The sequence below is a fragment of the Colius striatus genome, chromosome 27 (assembly GCF_028858725.1).
Source record: "Colius striatus isolate bColStr4 chromosome 27, bColStr4.1.hap1, whole genome shotgun sequence".
In the NCBI taxonomy this organism is placed as follows: Eukaryota; Metazoa; Chordata; class Aves; order Coliiformes; family Coliidae; genus Colius; species Colius striatus.
The window spans coordinates 1,434,058-1,454,822 of NC_084785.1; the positions used below are offsets into that span (position 1 = coordinate 1,434,058).

At 53.6% G+C, this 20,765-nt stretch overlaps 1 protein-coding gene across 1 annotated transcript in view; it reads left to right on the plus strand.

Annotated features, from left to right (window-relative positions):
• Positions 1–20,765, plus strand: part of LOXL2 (lysyl oxidase like 2) — a 43,745-nt gene that overhangs the window by 18,988 nt on the left and 3,992 nt on the right. Inside the window, exons 4-13 of the mRNA XM_062015812.1 lie at positions 3,733–3,944; positions 8,466–8,688; positions 10,477–10,660; positions 13,600–13,751; positions 14,537–14,704; positions 16,618–16,783; positions 16,971–17,214; positions 19,401–19,516; positions 19,934–20,070; positions 20,259–20,370. Coding sequence (XP_061871796.1) covers positions 3,733–3,944; positions 8,466–8,688; positions 10,477–10,660; positions 13,600–13,751; positions 14,537–14,704; positions 16,618–16,783; positions 16,971–17,214; positions 19,401–19,516; positions 19,934–20,070; positions 20,259–20,370 — 1,714 coding nt within the window. The remainder of the gene's footprint in view (positions 1–3,732; positions 3,945–8,465; positions 8,689–10,476; positions 10,661–13,599; positions 13,752–14,536; positions 14,705–16,617; positions 16,784–16,970; positions 17,215–19,400; positions 19,517–19,933; positions 20,071–20,258; positions 20,371–20,765) is intronic.

Here is a 20,765-nt window from a genome sequence, read left to right on the forward strand (position 1 = left end):
GGGTGAGAGGAGAAGGGCTGGTGGGTCCATCTCCACAGCTGTGGCCTATGTGGGTGGAAATTGTGCAAGGACTATTAATCATGAGCCATGAGAGTTAACCAGGAATCCCCAGCAGCATTTTTCCCTCATATCAAGGGAGCTGAGCCTTGGCTTTGTGCTTGATTTTCTCCCCCCCTCCCTGCTTTGTGTTCCTCAAGCTCAGACTGAGCAAACCACATCCCATTGGCTTTGGGGCTCTCTCTCCCTACCTGTAATTTGGGGTGCAACCCACTCAGCTTTATTTCCTAGAGGTAGTATTGCTCTTTGAACGACTCCTTGGCTCCTGAAATGTTGTTAAAGGCTTTAGGGTTGATACCTGAGGGCAGGAGCTTGAGGGACACACATTCAGCTTCCCAGCTGGTTGCAGAGAGCTGCTCTGGGCGCCTCAGAGATCCTTCAGAGGATTTCCCAACCTGCCTGGTAGCTTCAGTGTCTGGCTGTGGTGCCAAGCTTTTGGAGATGAGGCTTCCTTGCTGATGGGCCAGCTTTGCTGTAGGCATTTGTCTCCACGTGTACCTGATGGAGAGGGTGATTTGCAAAAGCCTGCTCTAGCTATTAAGTGTGTGATTTGCTTCTGGGTTATATGTGGAGTCTGTTTTCACCATTAGCCCAGCTGCTCCTCACTTGGTGTTGGAAGGTACAATGTGTCTGCCTTGGATTTGCCTCATTGAATCCTCCCAGTGTAACAAAAACCCTGCAGTGAGAGGAAAAACTGCTCAGGGCTGCAAAGAGCTATCAGCAGAGAGCTCTTAGTGCTCCTTTGTCCTTGAGAAACCTCCTTAGTTTTGCTCCTTTGTTCTTTAATCTTGACTCCAAAGCTGGGGTTTGCAGCCTGTTGAATTCTTGTCAGGCATTTTGCTGTTTGTTCAGGCTCAGAGCAGAGCCTGGAGCTGCTCTATCAATAATCCTCTGCTCTGAATGGCTGTGGCTTGGCTTTGCTCTCAGGTCCTGAAAATGTGCTGGTCTGCTATAGCTATCTGAGCCCTGAAATGCCCTGGAGGGAGTGGAATGATGGCTCATTTCATGCCAGTTTGCTCTTTTTATTCCTTCCTTGGCAAGTAGAGGCAAAAAAAGGAGAAGAGCTGGATTCATTACACAGGGTCCCAGAGCAGGGTTTGGTTTGTGTGTATGTCAGCATCTCTGGGGGAAGAGACATGTTGTGGGCCCTTTGTACCAGAGCCTGGGCTATTGTGCTGGCTCTGGCCTTTTATTTTCAAGTGCAAGAGCAAAGCCATTCAGTTTGCACCTTTGCTGCAGCAGGGACCTTCATATGGAGGTTAGAGCTGGGGCTGAGGGATACTTGGGTGAGATTCCCTGCCCTTGGGGTCTTTGGAGAAGGAGTTTACTCTCTCTGCCTCCTATTTCCCAGTCTGCAAAAGGAGGCTGAGAGTCATTGCTTTCTCCCATCTTTTGAGTCCTCTCCTTACCTTGGAGGAATAGTGACTCTGCTGCTTTGGAAGCATCAGGGAGATGTTTAACAGCAGCACTTCCAACACTGTCCCTGAAGGTGAGATCAGCCCTTTGTTCTGAACACCTCTCCCTTGTGCTGAGGACCAGCAGCAGCCTCCATCCTCCCTAAATGGAAGCCAAGTGGAAGTGGTGCCTGGTGAGAAGCAGCAGGTGGGTTTTGCACGTTGCTGATGTCAGGTCTAGTCAGGGAAAACGTTCCATCTCCCTTCCTTCCATGTGCAGGAGGGCTGATGCTGACGTAGCCAGTGAAGGGAACATGCTTAGGGCTTTGTATAGGGTGATATATGCTGCAGTCACAGATGGAAAAGCTCTCTTAGACTGGCTCACCCACTTTCTCAGCTGTCAGTGCAGATTTCCTCCATAGTTACTATCTTTTCATGTGCTCTCCCAGTGCAATGTTGAGCTTAATCCTTCTAATGGGCCTCTTAAAACCACTTTTAGGTCTTGAGCAGTCAAAGCTATTTCCAGATGGAGTTAAGGCTTTGATTGCATCTTGTTTCCTGGTGAAGAAACCAAGGCAAGGTAGAAGGAGCAGAGGAACAAGGTGGTTTCTCAGGTAGAGCTCCAGGTAAACACACTTTCTCTGTCAAGGGAAGGGCTGGAAACGTTCCATAAACTGCAGCAGGGGAGGAGTGAGTTGCAGGCTTTGGAAAGCAGCCTGGGGAGGCCTTCCCTGCACAGAGACTCTGATACTTTCCTGGCAGCACATAGTCAAAAGCCATGCAATATTTCAAGAGAATCTGCCAAATCCAGGAGGAAACTCTTGTGTATTAATAGCAAATGGACTCCCATGGTGCCCAGGAGATGTACAAGTTTGCTTTTGAATCACACCCTTTGTCCAGAGCACCTTTAAAATGACTCAGATGTGACCAACCTGGGTGTTGCTGGGGTTGGTTGGTTTTCTTCTGCAAGAGCTTTCAAAACCTAAGTGCAGGCTGTGTCTGAGCAGCACTGTCCTACTGGGTAAATGACAAGGTTGAGTGTCTCCTGCATGCTCCAGCCAAGCTGCTGGAGGGCTGGATTCCTGCAGGTGAAGGTGAAAAGAGGGAATGGGTGACCTGGTTTGATGTGAAACTCTGTGGGAAATGTAGACAGTAAAAGAATAAAGAGAAGCAAGGGGAGAGGGGGGGAAGAAAGAAGGAAAGGAGAGGGTGGGGAAAACGTGTCTTGCCCAAGGTGATGTGGGCAGAGCAGTAGCAGGGCTGTGGATGAGGAGGAGATACCTGCTCCTTCCCCTGCCCCAGCAGGTTCTTGGCTTCCATTTGCCCAGGGTCTGTAGTCTGAGTGTGGGTGAAAATGGCTGTGCCACGAGGCATCTGCAGGGCTGTGCCCATCCTGCTGTGATCTCCCTGACTTTGGTACCTCTGTGTGCTGCTGATCACTGAGCAGAGGCTCGTGTCTCTTTAAAGCTCTGGGCATTTTCCTCTTCCAAGTGGCTGGATTTTGAGCAAGGGGAAGGGAGGATTCCTCAGGTCTGATGTAACTGTCAGCAGAACCACGTGGCTTTGTACATTTTTGACAAGAAAAAGCCTCCTGGAAGCAAGTTGGAAAGCTTTCAGTAGCTCCTTTGTAATTGCTTGCCACAGCAGATATTTTCCAGCCAGGACTTTGCTTTTGGGCTTGGGTCCCTGTGAGGTTGGTTTGTGCTCTGCCCTCACGTAGGCTCCAAATGTGAAATCCAGGGCAGCTTCCTGACTCACTTGCTGTCCCCACGAAGGCTGCAGCTGCAGGAGGAACCCAGCTTGGGCTGACACACCAGTGTCAGCACCTCAGCATCCCAGGTCAGGAGGGGAAGGGATGCCCAGGGCCTTGATGACAGCCCCAACCTCCTTCCCTGCCAGGCCTCCTGCTGCCCTGCACCCTGCCAGCATCCAGGTGGCCCAGGAAAGCTGAGCTCAGTTCACTTCCACGGTGAGGTGAAGAATCAAATAGCTGAGACTAAATGAAGGGCCCTGTGCCTCTGAAAGAAGCATTTCAAGTGACAGAGGAGATCTGTTGCAGGGCCATTTGTAAAGATAATGCACATTAAGTGAGAGAAAGCATCTTCTTTGGGTTTGCACAGGGTGGGAAGGTTTGTTTGCTTCGCTCTGGTGTCTTTCCCTCAACAGCTCTTCCTTTCTGCCTCCTCCTGGTCAGCCCTGAACAGAACTGGCCTTTGTTCCTCACTTTACCCAGCCAGTTCCCATCAGCCCAGCACCACTGGTGTTTCGTTTCTGCTTCCAGAACATGAACATCCAGGTGGAGGACATAAGGATCCGCGCCATCCTCGCCACCTACCGCAAGCGCGTGCCGGTGACAGAGGGTTACGTGGAGGTGAAGGATGAAGGGAGCTGGAAGCAGATCTGTGACAAGCACTGGACCATGAAAAACTCCCGAGTGGTCTGTGGCATGTTTGGATTTCCAAGTGAGAGGAAATACAACACCAATGTCTACAAGTAAGAGCAGAGCTTTGTGTGAGCCCCCAGCAAGGGGCTGGGACCGGGTTTGGATGAACACTGGGGGCCTTGTTTGAAAATGCAGGTTGTCAGATGACAACTGGAGACCTTGAGGTAGAAAATCCTCCAACTGCTTCGTTCCTTCAGATCAGCTTTTCCTCCTGTGTAAATATTTGACATGTCAAGCGTTTCCTTGTGCAGGCAGGGGAGCTGCTGCACCCTCACCCTCCTGGCTGAAGTCCCCCTGTGCTATGGGTGGTAATAGTTGGTAGGTGCTAGAGTAGGAGAGGTGGACAGTCAGCTCCAGAAATAGCTCTTTCCAGCTCATAGGGTAGCAATTCCCTTCATCATTTCTGTGTGGTATGCAGGGGATGAATGGATGGGAGCAAACTGCAGAGTGTAACCCCTGCTGAGCCCCTCTGCTCACCCTGTGCAGAGAGGCAGCTCGAGGGGCAGATCTGCTGCTGAGAGTTCCACTGAGGTAATCTTGGAATAGAACAGGCCTTTGTTGTGTTTCCTTGCCCAGGTCCCTCCTTCCCACTGATACTTTCCTGGTCTCACACCTCTCATGACGCGTTTCCCAGCTGCTCTGGCTCTCATGGAGGCTCACCAGCCATGGTTGATGGGTGTCCAGCTGCCCAGTCACACCCACAAAGGAGCAGCCTGCCCAGGGGAATATTTCCCAGTACATCTCCCACTGTTGTTAACCCTGGTTCAGCTCCTTTGGCACTGGCAGTCCCTCGGGGTCCCAGGCTGGAAGAGCCACCTCCAGCTGCCCCGCTCTGCCTGCTAAAGCCACCTCTGAGCTGAGAATGTCAGGAGTGCTCCCATGCTGCTGCTCCCAGTGTTGCTGCTGCTCCCAGTGTTGCTGCTGCTCCCAGTGTTGCTGCTGCTCCCAGTGTTGCTGCTGCTCCCAGTGTTGCTGCTGCCTGTACACCTGATGGGGTTGTGATTTCAGTGCTGTTTTTTCCTCCCCTGCTTGTAGATGGCTGTAAAGAAGGGAGTGATCCATAGGGAGAGTGCTGTGTGTTGCAGAGCTGCAGGCTGATGGGTTCAGGCTGCTTCTTGCTTCCAGGAGCTCTGCTCTTTATTGGCATTACTTCAGCTTGCATTTGATCCCCAGCCTTCATCCCAGACTTGCTTCTTCCTACACCCTTCCCCAGAAATAACACCCTGAAGCAGATGCAAGATAGTTTAAGTGAAATTCTGTCTTGTTTCTTTCCTCCACTGTGACCTCCAGAGGGGCAACACATCAACTGGTTTAGGGGGAGAACTGAATCCTCCCAGGCAGGACTTGTGGGTTTCCTGCCTGCTCCTCTTGGCCTGTGCAGCTGCTGGGTTTGAAAGCTCCCCCTGGAACTGGCTGCCCATGGTTTGTTTCTTTCATTAGGAAGATGGTGATCAATGCAAGAGGTCATTGGTTTGGAACAGCACAAAGCCACAGAGCAGCACAAAGAATACAAAATACAGCACCCAAGTGGGATTCTGTTTTCAGGCTTCTCAGGGAGATGAGTAGTGAATCAATAATTGCTACCAGGTGAGCTCATGTTTGGCTCTGGACACCAGTCAGAGGAGTGTTTTGCTCCCATCAGTGGACCGTGTCTCCCTCAAACTCAGCTCTGAGATTCCCACCCTCTGCCTCAGAGCAGGAGAGCAGGATAAATTACCTCTAGGAAGACAAAGCAGAGCTGGGGTGGTTTTTTTTCCCCTGCTTCTCAGCTGTGGTGTTTCCAAGAAAACCATTAACTTGAGCAGCTGGAGCCTTCTGCCTCCCATAAAAGGGTGCTTGGTAATTGTCCTCCTGTCTCTTGCAAACCATGGAGATGGAAAATGTGAGGCACTGAGGTTGCTCAGTGTAATGCTCAGCAATGCTGAAAATCCCATTCACTGGAGCTGGGAAGAAGCAGCTCCTACAAATACCAGGCTTGGAGAGTTCTGCTACCAAGCCAGATTGATTAAATAGCCTCAGTGCTCCCTCACCTTTGCTTGGTTTGAGTGGGAACAACTTGCTGGGCTCCTGCTCCCACAGAAGGATGTTCAGAGCACGTGCTGAATGTTGTCCCAGGTTGGAAGAAGATGGGATGTTGTTTAACTGGAGAAAAGAGACTTGTAGAAGTTGATCAGCTGGACAGTTGTGTTTGCTTAGGGCAGCAGGAAAGGCTTTGTGCTTTCCTGGGGCATTTGGCTCTGTGCTTTGTGTTACTGGCAGATGCATGGTGTGCAGCCAGAGCTGCTGGTGAGGGAAACCTCCCAGTTCTGGGCTGGGAGCTTCACAAATGGTCTTTGCTGCATGAGCAAGGTACTGGGAGGATGACCACTGTAACTCGCTTCCCTGGGCCATGAGAGCACTGCTTGCTGCTCTGTCCCTCACACTTTCTTGCCTCTTGGAGAGGGAATTGTTCAGCTCTGGCTGGTCCCTTGAACTAAACCCCTTTCTCCATGTGAGTGTGAAGCCTCAGCAGTGCTCTCCTCGTTTCTCTGGCTTTGCTGTCCCTCATTTATAAATGCCATTCTCCCAGGAGTGGGTCCTTCCCAGCTCCTGTCCCACAGCTGGAGAGGGGCTGCAATCGGGTTTCTGCTGGCTGGGGCTGTGTGTGCCCCCTTCCCACATCCAGCCCCAGTCCCCAGCAACTCAAGCTCTGCAGGCTGAGCTAGCTGATACTCTGCTCTGCTTCCCCACAATGGTGGGAGGTGAAATGATTTGCAGATGGCTCTTGCTTGAAAGAAAACAACTTAGTTCATCCTTGTGCCGTTGCCAGGGTTTTCTTCCTGAGTGTAACTTAGACCCTGCAGCTGACAGCAGGATTTATGTTAGGAAAGGAAACAGATCTCAGTGTTGTTTCCATGTTCTTGTTCATTCTTCAAAGTGATTTTTCTATATAGGCACCACTTGTTAACTCCTCCTCCCAGTTCCTGCTCTGCTGGAGAAAGCCAAGTAGAATGAAATGCGTTTTGCTGATGGGGAGAGGAGAGGTTTGTGGGCAGAGAGATGGGCTTGATGCTTTCTCAAGGCTTTACAGCTTTGCCAAAGAAATGGATGGAGGAGCCTCAGCAGTTCCAGGATCCTTCGTTCAGTGTCGGTGCAAACAGCATATCCCAGTTTAACCTGTGTCCTCCCAGCGTGACAGACCTGGTCAGATGTGTGGGGCACTTCATTGCTCCCCTCTGCTTGTAGTAGAGATGCTCCTGGTTTGGGTTCACCCCAGGGCTTTGGCAGGAGTGGCAGGTCTGGCTTCCCTCCTGCCTCCCTCAGCAGCAAACTTGTTAACTTTGGTGAATGCTGGAAGAGCTTCTCAAGGGGTAGCAGCTTGGAGCTCCCACCCCTGAGGAGGAGTTCCCCAGCTTCTGTTCAGTGTGTCCTGGGTGAATTTTCCTGGCCTGTATGTGTGTAATGATTTGTGTTCTGCTCCCTGAGTCCCCTCAGATGCCTCCTCACATAGCAAGATTCCTTTAACTTAACCCTCAGCCGCCTCCCACAGCCCTTGGGCTTAAACTGTGTCTTTGTTTAAAGCTTATGTGATGAAAGCCCATCCCTCCTCACCAGCAGAAACAGTTTGGACTCAGCTTGACCTAGAATTGGCTAAATTCTCCCAGCATGACTGTTCACTCACACCTCTGATCTGAGCAGCTCTGTTGCTCTTGGCTTAGCCCGAGGCCAGTGAGGGGTGAGTTGCACCCTTTGTGTGTTAAAAAGTGAATAACAAGAGTGTCCCCAGCTTCCTTCTGTGAAGATCATCTGTATTTCTGCTCCTTTTGGGGATACATTTGGTCTGGGGAACTGAGGTGGGGCTTTCTCTGGCTACTTCTCCCCAGCCTACCAAGGGCTGTTAATTCCAACCAGATGTTAATGCCTTGTGAAATTTCCAGGGTGAGATCATTGTTTGCTATTATAAGGCATCCCCAGAATGACTCCTGTAAGACAGGCTGTGTCTCTTGTCTGCTTTGGACTTCATGGAGCTCTGTGAAAGCCTCCTTCAGGTGCTCACTTGCACGCTGAGCATGCAGACTGGAAGGGTTAGGGGGGGAGAGCTGGGAATGTGGAACAAACATCATGGAATGTAGCAGCCTCCAGATGCTTTCCAGTGTGGAACACGTGCCCCAACTTGCCCCCTCACCCTGCAGTCCAAGAGAGCAGTTAATGGTCAAGTGGGACCTCTGTGCTGAGCTGCAGCAGCCCAAGGGCAGAGGCTTGTTCGCTGCCTGTTGGATGAACTGATCTCTGACCCCTGCACAACGTGGGGATCTCTGTCCTGTGTCTGTCCTTTGGGGCCGTGGCTGTTGCTCTGGCTGCACTGTTGACTCATCCTCTGCCCTTTAGCTTTTGGGGATGACCTGTTTAGTCCCAGAGGACACCTGAACAGAGAGTCATTGTGTGTATGAACACATCAGCCTTCAAATAACGCTGCTCAACCCTCCTTCCATTTCCAGGCTTCTGGGTTTTCTCCTGTCCCCAGATGTGGCTCCATCACGCACTTGTTGATCCCTAACTGTCCTTCTCCTGTTCCCTCTGTCCCTGTGAAGGATGTTTGCCAGCAGGAGGAAGCAGCATTACTGGGCTTACTCCATGGACTGTAGTGGGAATGAAGCCCACATCTCCAGCTGCAAGCTGGGCAATCACCTCACGGTGGACGCTCAGAAGAACGTGACGTGTGAGAACGGGCTGCCGGCCGTGGTCAGCTGCGTCCCGGGACGGGCCTTTGCCCCCAGCAGCCACAGCGGCTTCCGAAAGGCCTTCAGGCAGGAGGTGAGCAGGGAGTGATGCAACCTGGCAGCTAGGAAAAGCCTGAGGGTGGAACTCTTCCCCATCAGATGGAGGGTCTCAAGATGTGTATCCTCATAGAAACCAACTGCCTGTGTGCCAGCCTGTGCCCATCACCCCTTGTCCTGCCTCTGGCCACCACACACCAAACACTGGCCACAGCCTCCTGACACCCACCCTGCAGGGACTGAGCAGCATTGCTGAGGTGCCCCTGAGCTCAGGCTGCTCTTCTCCAGCCTCAGCAGCCCCAGGGCCCACAGCCTTTCCTCCTCACACACATGTTGCAGCCCCTCAGCATCTTGGTGTCCCTGCCCTGGCCTCTCCCCAGCAGTTCCCTGTCTCTCTGCAACTGGGGAGCCCAGAAATGGGCACAGGACCCCAGATGAGGCCTCAGCAGGGCAGAGGAGAAGAGAGAACCTCCCTTGACCTGCTGCCCACACTCTCTTGCTGCCCCCAGGCTGCCGTTGGCTTCTTGCCCACGAGCCCACGGTGCTGCTCATGGTTCTTTGGTGCCCAGCAGCACTGCCAGGTCCCTCTCCTGGAGCTGCTCTCCAGCAGGTCCCCCCCAGCCTGTGCTGCTGCTGGGCTTGTTCCTCCCCAGCTGCAGGACTCTGCCCTTGCCCTTAGTGCCCCTCAGCAGGTTCCTCTGTGCCCAACTCTCAGCCTGCCCAGCTCTCAGTGAATGCCTTTGTATTCCTTTCTCACTACAAGCTCAGCTGAGCCTCTGCCCTCACAGATTCCTGGTACCTTCCCTCCATCCAGGCTCAGGAGGTTGGGGGAGCAGCTGCAGCTTGGCAGGGCTGGGAGCAAGGAGTAAGAAAATAACATTTGTCATGTTTCTGAGCTGTTCTGGTTGAGCCAGTTGAACAGTTTCCCAGTTGCTGCTGGGCTTTGCCGTTTCACAGTCACTGAAATAACTGCTGTGTTGTTTCTCCCATTGAGGTGCAAAGGAAATAAACTGGCATTTCCTCTACCCCTGTGTCTTCTGCAAAGGAATGCCCTGAAAGACTGGGAAAACAGGGCCTTCAGGAAAGGCTGCAAGGGTTGTGTTTGTTTAGTCTAGCAAGGAAAGGGCTGAGTGGAGTGTAAAAGCTCCAAGATACGCGAAGGCCGTTAGGAAATGCCCCTGGGGTCATCCGGTGTCAGGGGAGTGACTGAGGGTGAAAGAGAAGCTTCACTTTGAAGCAAACACGTTTTAGGCTGATGCTGAGGGAAATTTTCCAGCCCTAAGACATGTGCAGGGGTGATCTCAGGGTGTGGAGGCTCCTCATGCTGGATTAGAGTTTGGTGTTGGGTTTTGGGGGGTGATTCCTGAGGGATGTGGTCTCGGAACTCGGTGTGCTCAGACATTGCTGGTGCAGAACTCTGGGAAACAGGCTCCTAAACCTGCAGAGAACTAAGGTATCTCTCTTCATGTGAGAAACATGTCTGTGGATCCTGTAAGGCTTACAGATAAAGGTCTCCTTTCATCCAGCACTTTTAGCCTTCTCTGTTACATGGTGCTTGTTTTAAGGGTGATACTTTTTGAGGTCACAACTTGGAGGCTCCTTCTCTGGAGACATCCCAACCCAGCTGGATGAGTCCCTGTGTGCCCTGCTCTAGGTGGTGCTGCTCTGGCAGGGGGGTTGCACTGGATGAGCTCTCAAAGTCCCTTCCAACCCCTAAGATTCTGTGATTCTATAACTTACCCATAGCAACGTGCCATAAGAGCTGACCAGAAGGGCTCCGTTCCTCCCAGGCACTGGTAACACCGCTTCTGTCTCTGTCTTCCAGCAACCACTGGTGAGGCTGAAAGGAGGAGCCAACACTGGTGAAGGACGAGTGGAAGTGCTGAAGAATGGGGAGTGGGGCACAGTTTGTGATGACAACTGGAACCTGGTGTCAGCCAGCGTGGTGTGCAGGGAGCTGGGCTTCGGCAGCGCCAAGGAGGCCATCACGGGCGCGAGGCTCGGGCAAGGTGAGAGCAGCCAGAGGGCCCTGGCAGCCTCCAGCAGCCCCTCAGGAGCCACACATTCATCTTGGTTTGAAAAGACCTTTAGGACCAACAAGTCCAAGCCCTGCCCTCACCCTGCCCAGCCCAGCACTGACCCACAGCCTCAGCACCTCAGCCCCACGGCTTTGGGATCCCTCCAGGGCTGAGCACACCCCCAGCTCCCTGGGCAGCCTGGCACAGGGGCTCACACCCCTCTCAGGGAACAAATTCCTCCCAGTCTCCCATCTAAACCTTCCCTGGGGCAACTTGAGGGCATTTGCTTTTGCTGCTTGGGACAGAGACTGACCCCCACCTCAGCACAGCCTCCTGTCGGGGAGCTGCAGAGTGCTCCTGTCTCCCCTCAGCCTCCTCGTCCCCAGCATTACTAGAAGGTTCCTGGCAAAACCAGGTCATGAATCTAGACTTCAAAAACTCCCCAATTCAAGACCAGAACATTATAAATAGAAGGGCATTTGAACAGTTCAGAGCCAGGCTTGGGTTTGGATTTCCTGTATTTTGGGAGTTGGTTTCAATCCCAAGGAGTGGGAAATGGTAATTCCAAGCCCAATGCATTCCCCCTCCAACCACCTTCTGGTTCACACACCTTGCTCACTAAAGAAAATGCCACCAAACCAAAAACCTTTTACCAGGAGACTAAATGAATGCCTCAGTTTTCTTCAGCCCAGAGAAGAGGAGGGAAATTACCACCCTGTGTCAAGCACAGCGGCGATGTCCAGGATCTGGAAAGCTTAAAAATGTGTCTTGTCTGTTGGATGTGCCAAAAACAATCTTGTGGTGGGATGCAGGGAGCTGCTGGTGTGTTCAGCTGCATCTAGGAATCAGCAAAGCCCTCGTGGGGGGAGGAAGCAGCTGCCACGTGAGGAAGGAGAACACGCTGTTCTCTGCCATCTCCCCCAGCCACAGGCTGCAAGCTCCTGGCAGCAGCTGCCCAGTCCCACACGTTTCCCTTTCATGTCTTAATCTTGGAATGTTTTAATGGGGTGACAAGGTGTAACTCCCCTCAGTGAGATCATCACACTGTGGTTGGAGCTCTCTGGGCTTGAAATCACCTCAGCGCTCGCTGCAGAGGGGAAACACGCACCTGGGGCACACCAGGGTTGATGTTCCATGTGGTTACAGCTGCCTCTCCCTCAACTGGTGTGTCCAAAGGCTCAGCCTCAGTGGTGCTGTGTTGGAGATGGACTTCCACAGGGTAAAACACACGGGTTCAGTGGCTGGGGGTCCAAGTTAAGAGGAAGTGAAGTGTGGGGAAACAAGTGCCTGCAACCAAGAGTGCAGGCTGTGCAGAAGGTGATTTGTTCCCTCTTTGGCAGCTGAGACCCAGATTTAACAATTTACCCTCATTCACACAAGGGTCTGAAGGGAAGATCCTGAGCCTGGATACCCTGAATGTGTCTTCAGCAATGTCCCTGGAGGGAGAACATAGATTCAAACCTCAGGCAGTAGGTGAATGTGTGTTTGGCATATCCAGTCCTACTCCTGTTGTTCTGCTGCAGGGAATGGCCCAGGAGGAAATGCAGGGTTTAATCACCAGATTTTAGCACACAGAGCAACATGGTTTGGCTGAAGTTCAATGCCCAGGACAGCAGCAGTCACTGGCCCTAAAAAAGGGCAAACTCTGCCAGGGCTTAGGTGGCTCAGGGCCCTGGCTCTGCCCACTCACTTTGTCCTTGCATTAGTGGGACTTTGGGCTGTTTCAGTGGAGAATGTCAGCCTGGCTCCATCCTGCATTCTTGGTGTATCACCCTCCAGTTCTGGTCAACATTCCTCCTCCTTGAGCTGGTTGGTGGCTTGCAATATGATGAGATCAGTGTCACCATTTCCAGATGGAGACCACAAACAGGATTGTAATGAGAGAGAAGCAAAACCCAAAAGGCTGGATAGATACTGCTCAGCAGCTCAGCCCCAGGAGCCTGCTCCCACGTTGGATCCCTGCTGTGGGATGAGTGGAGTCAGGGCTGGGGAAAGTGCAAAAGGTGGTCAGAGCCAAGTTAATTCTGTTGGGATTATTCTCAGCCTCTCATCTCCAAAAGCTTCCTAGAAACTGCTGGACACCAAAGGTTCTCCATCTTGCAAGGATCTCCTGTCAAACTGGACAGTGTGTTTCCATCAGCAATTACTTATGGGTTACAGCCAAGAAAGACTCTGGTTGTTCTTCAGTGATGAAGCTCATCTGCTGGAACCTCTGATTCATCCAGCTCAGCTTCTTTCTAACCAGCTTTGGGCTCAATTTGCAAACAGGGCCCCAGAGCTTTCCAGGCAGCGTTGTTGCCTTCTCTCCAGCGTGTCTTTCTCCTCCTGCTGTGACTCTCTGATAAGAATGACAGTTCTCCATTGCCATTTGTCCAGGGAGGGACCAAATAACTCCATTTGGCTCCCAACACCTCGAGACCATCCTGTGCAGCATGAAACCTCGTTTGCTCTCCTTTTCCATCAGTGCTGTTGCAGTAACACCCACCTGCCCCAGGGATGTTTCACTGTCACCTCACACTTCCCTGTCCTGTCCCAAACATGTCCCATTTAAATGCCAGGGCTTGATGGGGAGCAGATTCCAGCACACAGACCCATCCCACAGGTCAGCATTTCTGAACTCCTGCAGCTGAAGTTGAGTCAATCATGTAACAATGGAAACTTGGCTTTTGCAGTGGCTCTTGCACACTCCAGTCCCAGAGGCTGCTGGAAAGAATTTAATGGTAAAATGATTGTTAATAACCATCTCACAGCTTTTTTGGTTTGAATTTGGCTGGAATTAGTTTTGTTTCAGGGTTTACTGTGTTTTGGAACCTAGAGGCAAGTGGGATGTCTGTAACAATATTAATAAACTGTTACTGGAGGTTTCTTCCCCACACAGTAGCAGGGGCAGAAGGTAAAGGGTTTGTTTCTGCTCTTTTCCCCTCCCCAAGGCATGGGGCCAATTCACCTCAATGAAATTGACTGCACGGGCTTTGAGAAATCAGTCACGGACTGCAAGTTCAACATGGAGTCCCAGGGCTGCAACCACGAAGAAGATGCTGCTGTGAGGTGCAACGTTCCAGCCATGGGCTTCCAGAACCAGGTGAGAAGCTGAGTGATGGGGATGTGAGGGAGAGTGTGGGGAGGGGTTTCCATTCGGTGCCCTCCCTACCTGTGCACTGCAGCACATCTGGGTGGGAACTGTTTCTCCTGAGCTGGGCCTGTTGGGTTTAACACAATGCAGATGTCAAAATCTAGACAGGGGAGAAAATAAGAATGTTCCCTTTTTGAACTGAGCTTTGAGCTCTTCCATCCATTTATAAGTCCCTTTAAACCTATTTTGAGCCTCTCTGCTCTGCCCTGGGGAGGCTCATCTGGAGTCCTGTGCCCAGTTCTGTGCTCCTCAGCTGCAGAGAGACAGGGAACTGCTGGAGAAAGGCAAGGGCAGGGCCAGCAAGATGCTGAGGGGCTGGAACATGTGTGTGAGGAGGAAAGGCTGCAGGACCTGGGGCTGGAGAAGAGAAGCCTGAGGGGGGGATCTCATTAATACTTACAAGTACTTAAAGGGTGGGTGTCAGGAGGCTGTGGCCAGTGTTTGGTGTGTGGTACCCAGCGACAGGACAAGGGGTGATGGATATAAACTGTCACACAGGCAGTGCCCCTGGCCCAGGAGGAGCAAGTCCTTTGGTGCTGAGCTGAGGGAGCCCTGGCCCAGGCTGCCCAGGGAGGGTGTGGAGGCTCCTCAGGAGGTTTCCAGCCCCAGCTGGACACGTTCCTGTGCCCCTGAGCCAGGGGAAGCTGCTGTAGCGGGGGGGTGATCAGGAGGAGCTCTGAGCACTGTTTGCCCAGCAGTGGCATCCCCCTGTGACGGAGTTTTGATCCCTTCAGCTGCGCCTGAGCGGCGGCCGCAACCCCTACGAGGGCCGTGTGGAGGTGCTGGCCGAGCGCAACGGCACCCTGAGGTGGGGCACGGTCTGCAGCGAGAACTGGGGCACGGTGGAGGCCATGGTGGTGTGTCGGCAGCTGGGCCTGGGCTTTGCCAGCCATGCCTTCCAGGTGAGTCCTTTGCCCTGTGTGGCGTGTGTGTGGCTGCTGGAGGAGGAGGAGGAGGAGGAGGAGGAAGGGCAATGAAGCTGGGGAAGGGTCTAGGGAACAAGTCTGATGAGGAGCAGCTGAGGGAATGGGGGTGTTGAGGCTGGAGGAGGCTGAGGGGAGAGAGGAGCACTCTCTGCAGCTCCCTGCCAGGAGCTTGTGCTGAGGTGGAGGTCAGTCTCTGCTCTCAAGTGACAGGACAAAGGGAAACAGCCCTGAGTTGCACCAGGGGAGGTTTAGATGGGAGATTAGGAGGAGCTTGTTGTTGTTGTCAAGCAGATTTCACTCAGTTTACCTGTTACCAGTGAGAGAGGGGATCTGGGGTCCACGTGTGCAAGGCAGGGAGCTGCAGCTCTGTGCTGCTGCCGTAGCAGTCGCAGGCAGGTCCCTCCAGCCAAGCAGAGCACAAGAGCTGAGATCAGCCACATCCCTCCAGCACTGCCCTTCCCAACCTCCTGCCTGTATTGACACAGCCCTGAGAGTCCAGCTAAAGGACCAAGACATTCTTTCCTTTAGCTGAGACTGATGGTATTTAGGAGAGAAAAAGGCCCCTTATGTGCCTGCCACCGGCCTCGGCTCCACGAGCATAAAGCTGCAGTTGTGTGGAACAGGGCAGCCCTGTGTGCAGACAGCAGGGCCCAGGGGGGTAACAACCAGCCTCCTGCAAGGGCAGCACTGCCTCAGACAGAGCTGCTTCTCCTAGGAAACCTGCTCCCACATTTGGCACTAACAGATGTGCCTTTTCTCTGTTCTCCCTCCCCTTCTCTCCAGCAGCTGCAGCTTCAGGAGGGGTTTGTGTGTGCTGGGTTAGGTTGAGCGTTCATCTGGTGTTTCCACGTGCAAACTGGGTGCTGCTTCACTGCTCCTCTTCAGGGTTTGAACGTCTGTGCATTCCCCTCAGGAGAAGAGATGATGCAGCTCCCTGGCTTAGCAGAGCCTGGTGCTCCTCAAGTGCCTGGTTTCCCCTGGCATTTTCCAGCAGGGCTGTGAATTCTGCCTGCCCTCCTGGGCAAAGAGGCACCCTGGCCTTGCCTCTGACCCTCCCAAGTGCACACATGGCACAGGGCAGACGTGGTTTAACTCCCAGGCATCTCTGCCAAAGGCACAGCCTAAATGACTTAAACCAGCTTGAGGATGAACTCATGGGCAGAGAAGGGTGGAAAAGTGAGTTTACAGCTGGATTAAAAACAAACAGGGATTTAAACCAGCTCAGAAAGGAGAGAAATTTGCTTAATGCTGGTCAGATGTCCAGGGCAGGGAACATGATCAGCCTGGGGTTTAATCCTAGTCCCAGCCTTCTGCTTAAACAGCCCTGGGTGCTGTTCAGTGAGACCTGGGCAGGCTGAGAGTTGGGCACAGAGGAACCTGCTGAGGTTTAACAGTGCAAGGGCAGAGTCCTGCAGTTGGGGAGGAACGAGCCCAGCACCAGCACAGGCTGGGGGTGAGCTGCTGGAGAGCAGCTCCAGGAGAGGGGCCTGGCAGTGCTGCTGGGCAGCAAAGAACCATGAGGCAGCAGGAACACAGGCAGTGCCCCTGGCCCAGGAGGACAAAGTCCTGAGGTGAGGGAGCCCTGGCCCAGGCTGCCCAGGGAGGGTGTGGAGGCTCCTTCTTGGAGGTTTCCAACCCCAGCTGGACACGTTCCTGTGCCCCGTGAGCCAGGGGAACCTGCTGTAGCTGGGGCTGGGTGAGCTCTGCAGGGCCCTTCCCAACTCTGCTCCAGCATCCTTTAGTCAGATCTGTCTCCTCACCAGCGTGGGCTCCTGCCTCTGCCCTCCCTGGAGTGCAAACACAAGGTGCAAGGGGGATGACTCTTCCCCCCCCGTCAATCCCTTAAAAGCTGCAGAGTGTGTTCAATACCTTTCTCTGCCCTTGCCCAGGAAACCTGGTACTGGCACGGAGACATCAGCGCCGACAGCGTCGTCATGAGCGGCGTCAAGTGTTCGGGGACAGAGATGTCGCTGTCCCACTGTCGTCACGACGGAGCCGACGTGTCCTGTCCCAGAGGAGGGGGCCGTTTCGGTGCTGGGGTGTCCTGCTCAGAGAGTGAGTCCCTCAGCTTTCAGTTCCTTTACTGTGAGACAGGCAGGAGAAAGGGCCTGGCCTGTGCCGTGCCAGGAGGTAAATGGCTGCTTGATGGGGCTGATAGTGCAAGGGAGGGGGTGGCCTCTCTGGTGGGTGCCTCCTGGAGGGGCTTTTAGCAGCCCATCAGTTAACATCAGCCCTTTTCCAGCTGCCCCTGACCTGGTGCTGAACGCAGAGCTGGTGGAGCAGACAGCCTACCTGGAGGACCGCCCCATGTTCATGCTGCAGTGTGCCCTGGAGGAGAACTGCCTGGCCAGCTCTGCCGTCAACACCTCCCTGAGCTCGGGCTACCGCCGCCTCCTGCGCTTCTCCTCCCAGATCCACAACAACGGCCAGTCCGACTTCAGGCCCAAGAACGGCCGCCACGCCTGGGTCTGGCACGACTGCCACAGGTCAGCGGGCACACAGGGAGGGTGGGCACGGCAGGGGCTCCTGGCAGCCCTTCCTGAGGGGGTTGGGTTGCTCTGGGAGCTGGAGCTGAGGTGAGGGCAGCTGTGATGCTCTGACAGCAAACGGCTCGTTGCAGGAGGGGTGAGTAAGAGCTGCTCTCTGAGTGGATGTGGAGCTCGCCCTGGGAGGGAGGTACGAGACAGGGCATGGAGGAATGTGAGGAGGCTCTGAGATTGTGCTGGGAGAAAATTAGAAGCTGGTGAAGAGCACAAGTGAGCTGGGAAGGGGCTGAGGGAATGGGGGTGTTGAGCCTGGAGAAAAGGAGGCTGAGGGGAGACAGGAGCACTCTCTGCAGCTCCCTGACAGGAGCCTGTGGGGAGCTGGGGGTCGGTCTCTGCTCTTAAGTACCAAAAGGAAACAGCCTCAAGTTGCCCCAGGAGAGGTTGAGGTTGGAGCTGAGGCAGAACTGTTTCCCTGAGAGGGGTGTCAGCCCCTGTGCCAGGCTGCCCAGGGAGCTGGGGCAGTGCCCAGCCCTGGAGGGATCCCAGAGCCATGGGGCTGAGGTGCTGAGGGCTGTGGGTCAGTGCTGGGCTGGGCAGGGCTGGGACTGCAGCAGCTTCCAGGGCTTTAACAACCAGAATGATTCTGTGGTTCTGTGCCTGGGAGTGCAGCCAGAGCCTGTGTCCCTGTGTGTGCCTGATGCAGCCCTCTCTGTCCTTCCCTGCTCTTGGAAAGGTCTCAAACACACTCCAGTCCTGCACATCTCCACTCCTCTTAAACTCTCTACAGCTGGGAAGGCTTTTTTGGTGCTTATTTTTGACAAACAGTAAACTCACCCCCAAAATGCCTCATTTTTCAGGGGGAGCTGAGTCTCAGCCAAAGCAAACCAAGGAGGGGGGTGAGGAGGAAAGAGAACTGGAACCAAGCCACCCAGATGCTTTGCCTCTGAAATGCTGCCTTGTCACAAGGCTGATTTTCTCACATTTGGGGTAACAGGCTGTGAAGTAACAGCCTGTTGGGAAGGGGCTGGGGAAAGATGTGGGTGCCAGGATGGGTTTGAGCGTGGCTGGTTGAAAAGGAGGATGCTCAGAGTAATCTGGGAGAGACTGGGGCAGTGAGTTGAGCCTGGGAAAGGATCAGGCCCAGGCCCAGAGCAGCCTGTGTGCTTGAAACTGGATTCTGTTTATAGGGAGGAAGCTGAACTCAATTCCTCTTCAATCTTTCCAGTCTGTAAACAGCAGAATGTAAACACCTCTTTGAATGATTCAGATGTGTTTCTGAAGCTGAGTCAGACTTGAGAACCTCAACCTTTTGTCAGAGGCAGCCAAATGAGCCAGTCAGCAGCTCAGCCCCTGCAGAATGCTTCTCCTTCCCCTGCTGCCTCCCTCCATTGCTGGCAGCTTCTGTTTAGCCGGGCTTCCACGTGGAAGTAGATGAACACGGGAAAGAGCTATTAGCAGGGAGTGAGAAGTGATGAACTGCTGGCAGCTGGCATGGTTGCTTTTGGGAGGAGGAGGGAAGAAACAACCCACTCTCTGGAGGTGAAACTTCCTCCCCTTCCGTCCTCGCTGCTCCTCTGTACCTGTGAGCAGTGATGCTGCAGTGCTGCTGCTTGGAAGGGTTGAAGCCATGATTGTTTTACCAGCTGGAAAGGAGAGGATTGCTGCACTGGTTTATTTGCGTGCTCCTAAGCAAGGGCTTTTGAATCAGGGCCTGGTTGTGCCGTTGCCTCACTCCTCAGAGGGGCTCTGGTGTGTCTCAGCACAGAGAGGGTGGATGTGCTGATTCAGGGACCCACAGCTGCTCTCCTCTCCCCCACAGAGCGCTCAGGCTGTGGGTTTGCTCCCAGTTCCAGGGCTGGGATCAGATTCCATGTGTTGCATCACCCAGCCCTGCCCACGTGCAGCTCAGGACTCTGTCTCCATTGGGTATTTCCCACTACAAGTCCCATGACCTCCACCTGGACCAAAGCACAGGCTGAGCCAGCAGTGTGGCCCAGGGATCACAGAGTCACTTTGCACAGGCTGGTGATCACCATTCAAGAATCACACTTCATGTGCTGTGGTTCATCCCCACAGCCCTGGGGTGGGAAGTGAAATGCCTGAAGAGACTGGAGCCCTTTAGAGCTGGTAATTAACAAGATGTCTGTTTGCCCTGAAGGTAATTAATCCTTCTGTGTACCTCCCAGGCATTACCACAGCATGGAGGTTTTCACCCACTATGATCTCTTGAACCTCAATGGCACCAAAGTGGCCGAAGGCCACAAAGCCAGTTTCTGTCTGGAGGACACGGAGTGTGAAGCAGGTACTGAGGGAATCCCAGGATGATGGGGGTGGGAAGGGCCCTGCAGAGCTCATCCAGCTAAAGCAGGTTCCCCTCGATCAGGGGTTCCACTCTCCAGCCGTTCCCTCTGCAAGGGCGAGAGGGTCCTCAAGGGCCTCAGCTGTGGAGCTTTTCACTGCAGCTCCTTCCATTCTGACACTCAGCTGCTCTGGACACCCAAATGTGTATTTTCTGGTTCCTCTCAAGTGAGAAATTCCACAGTAGGATGAGGTGTGGAGGGTGGCAGCTCATCCCAGGCAGCCCAGCACCACCTGGCTTTCAATCCAAGGCTCTTCTCACTGTCTGTGGGAGCTGGAGCGCAGCCTGCCCTTCCTGGGAAGCTCCCAGCCCCACTTGCTGTGCCTTTTACACTTTGTGCCTGTGCCTCTCCTCATGCAGATGTGCAGAAGCAATATGAATGTGCCAACTTTGGGGAGCAGGGGATCACAGTGGGCTGCTGGGACGTGTATCGGCACGACATCGACTGCCAGTGGATCGACATCACGGACGTCCCACCAGGAGATTATCTCTTCCAGGTAGGGAGGGAAGGAGGGTCTGAGCCACCCTTCATCTTCCCTCAGGGCTAGGATGGGTTTATTGATGCATCTCCTGCAGTGTTATGGAAGTGTTCTGGTTGGAAAAGCTGATTGTGTTCAGTCAGTGAGGGTCACAGCCAGTTGAGCTTTCAGTGAGCTGATGCTGTGGTCTCTCCCTCACTCCTTAGGTTGTCATCAACCCAAACTATGAAGTTGCTGAGTCTGATTATTCCAACAACGTGATGAAATGCAGGAGCCGCTACGATGGGCAGCGCATCTGGATGTACAACTGCCACATAGGTGAGGCCAAGCCCTTCACCACTAGCCCCTGGCCCTCAGCTCCACAGCTTTGGGATCCCCTCCAGGGATGGGGGCTCCCCCACCTCCCTGGGACAGAGCTTAACAACCCTCACGGGGATGAGCAGGCACTTAGGGCATGGGATGGGCTCTCCTGCTGAGCTGGGGAAAAGTTCTGTTTAAAATCCAAATGGAGTTTGCTTTTATGAGCAAGAAGGGCTGGGTCCTCACTTAGAGGAGTAAATGGAATGTCAGCCTCAAGGAGGGCAGTTCACAGGTCCTGCTTCTTAAGCTACAAAGGTTAAAGCAGCAAAATTCAGGGGAGTGTGTAGCCTACAGCCTTCTAAATCCACAAAGGTCTAGATCCTGGGGTCTCCTGGATGTTCCAATTGTGGTGG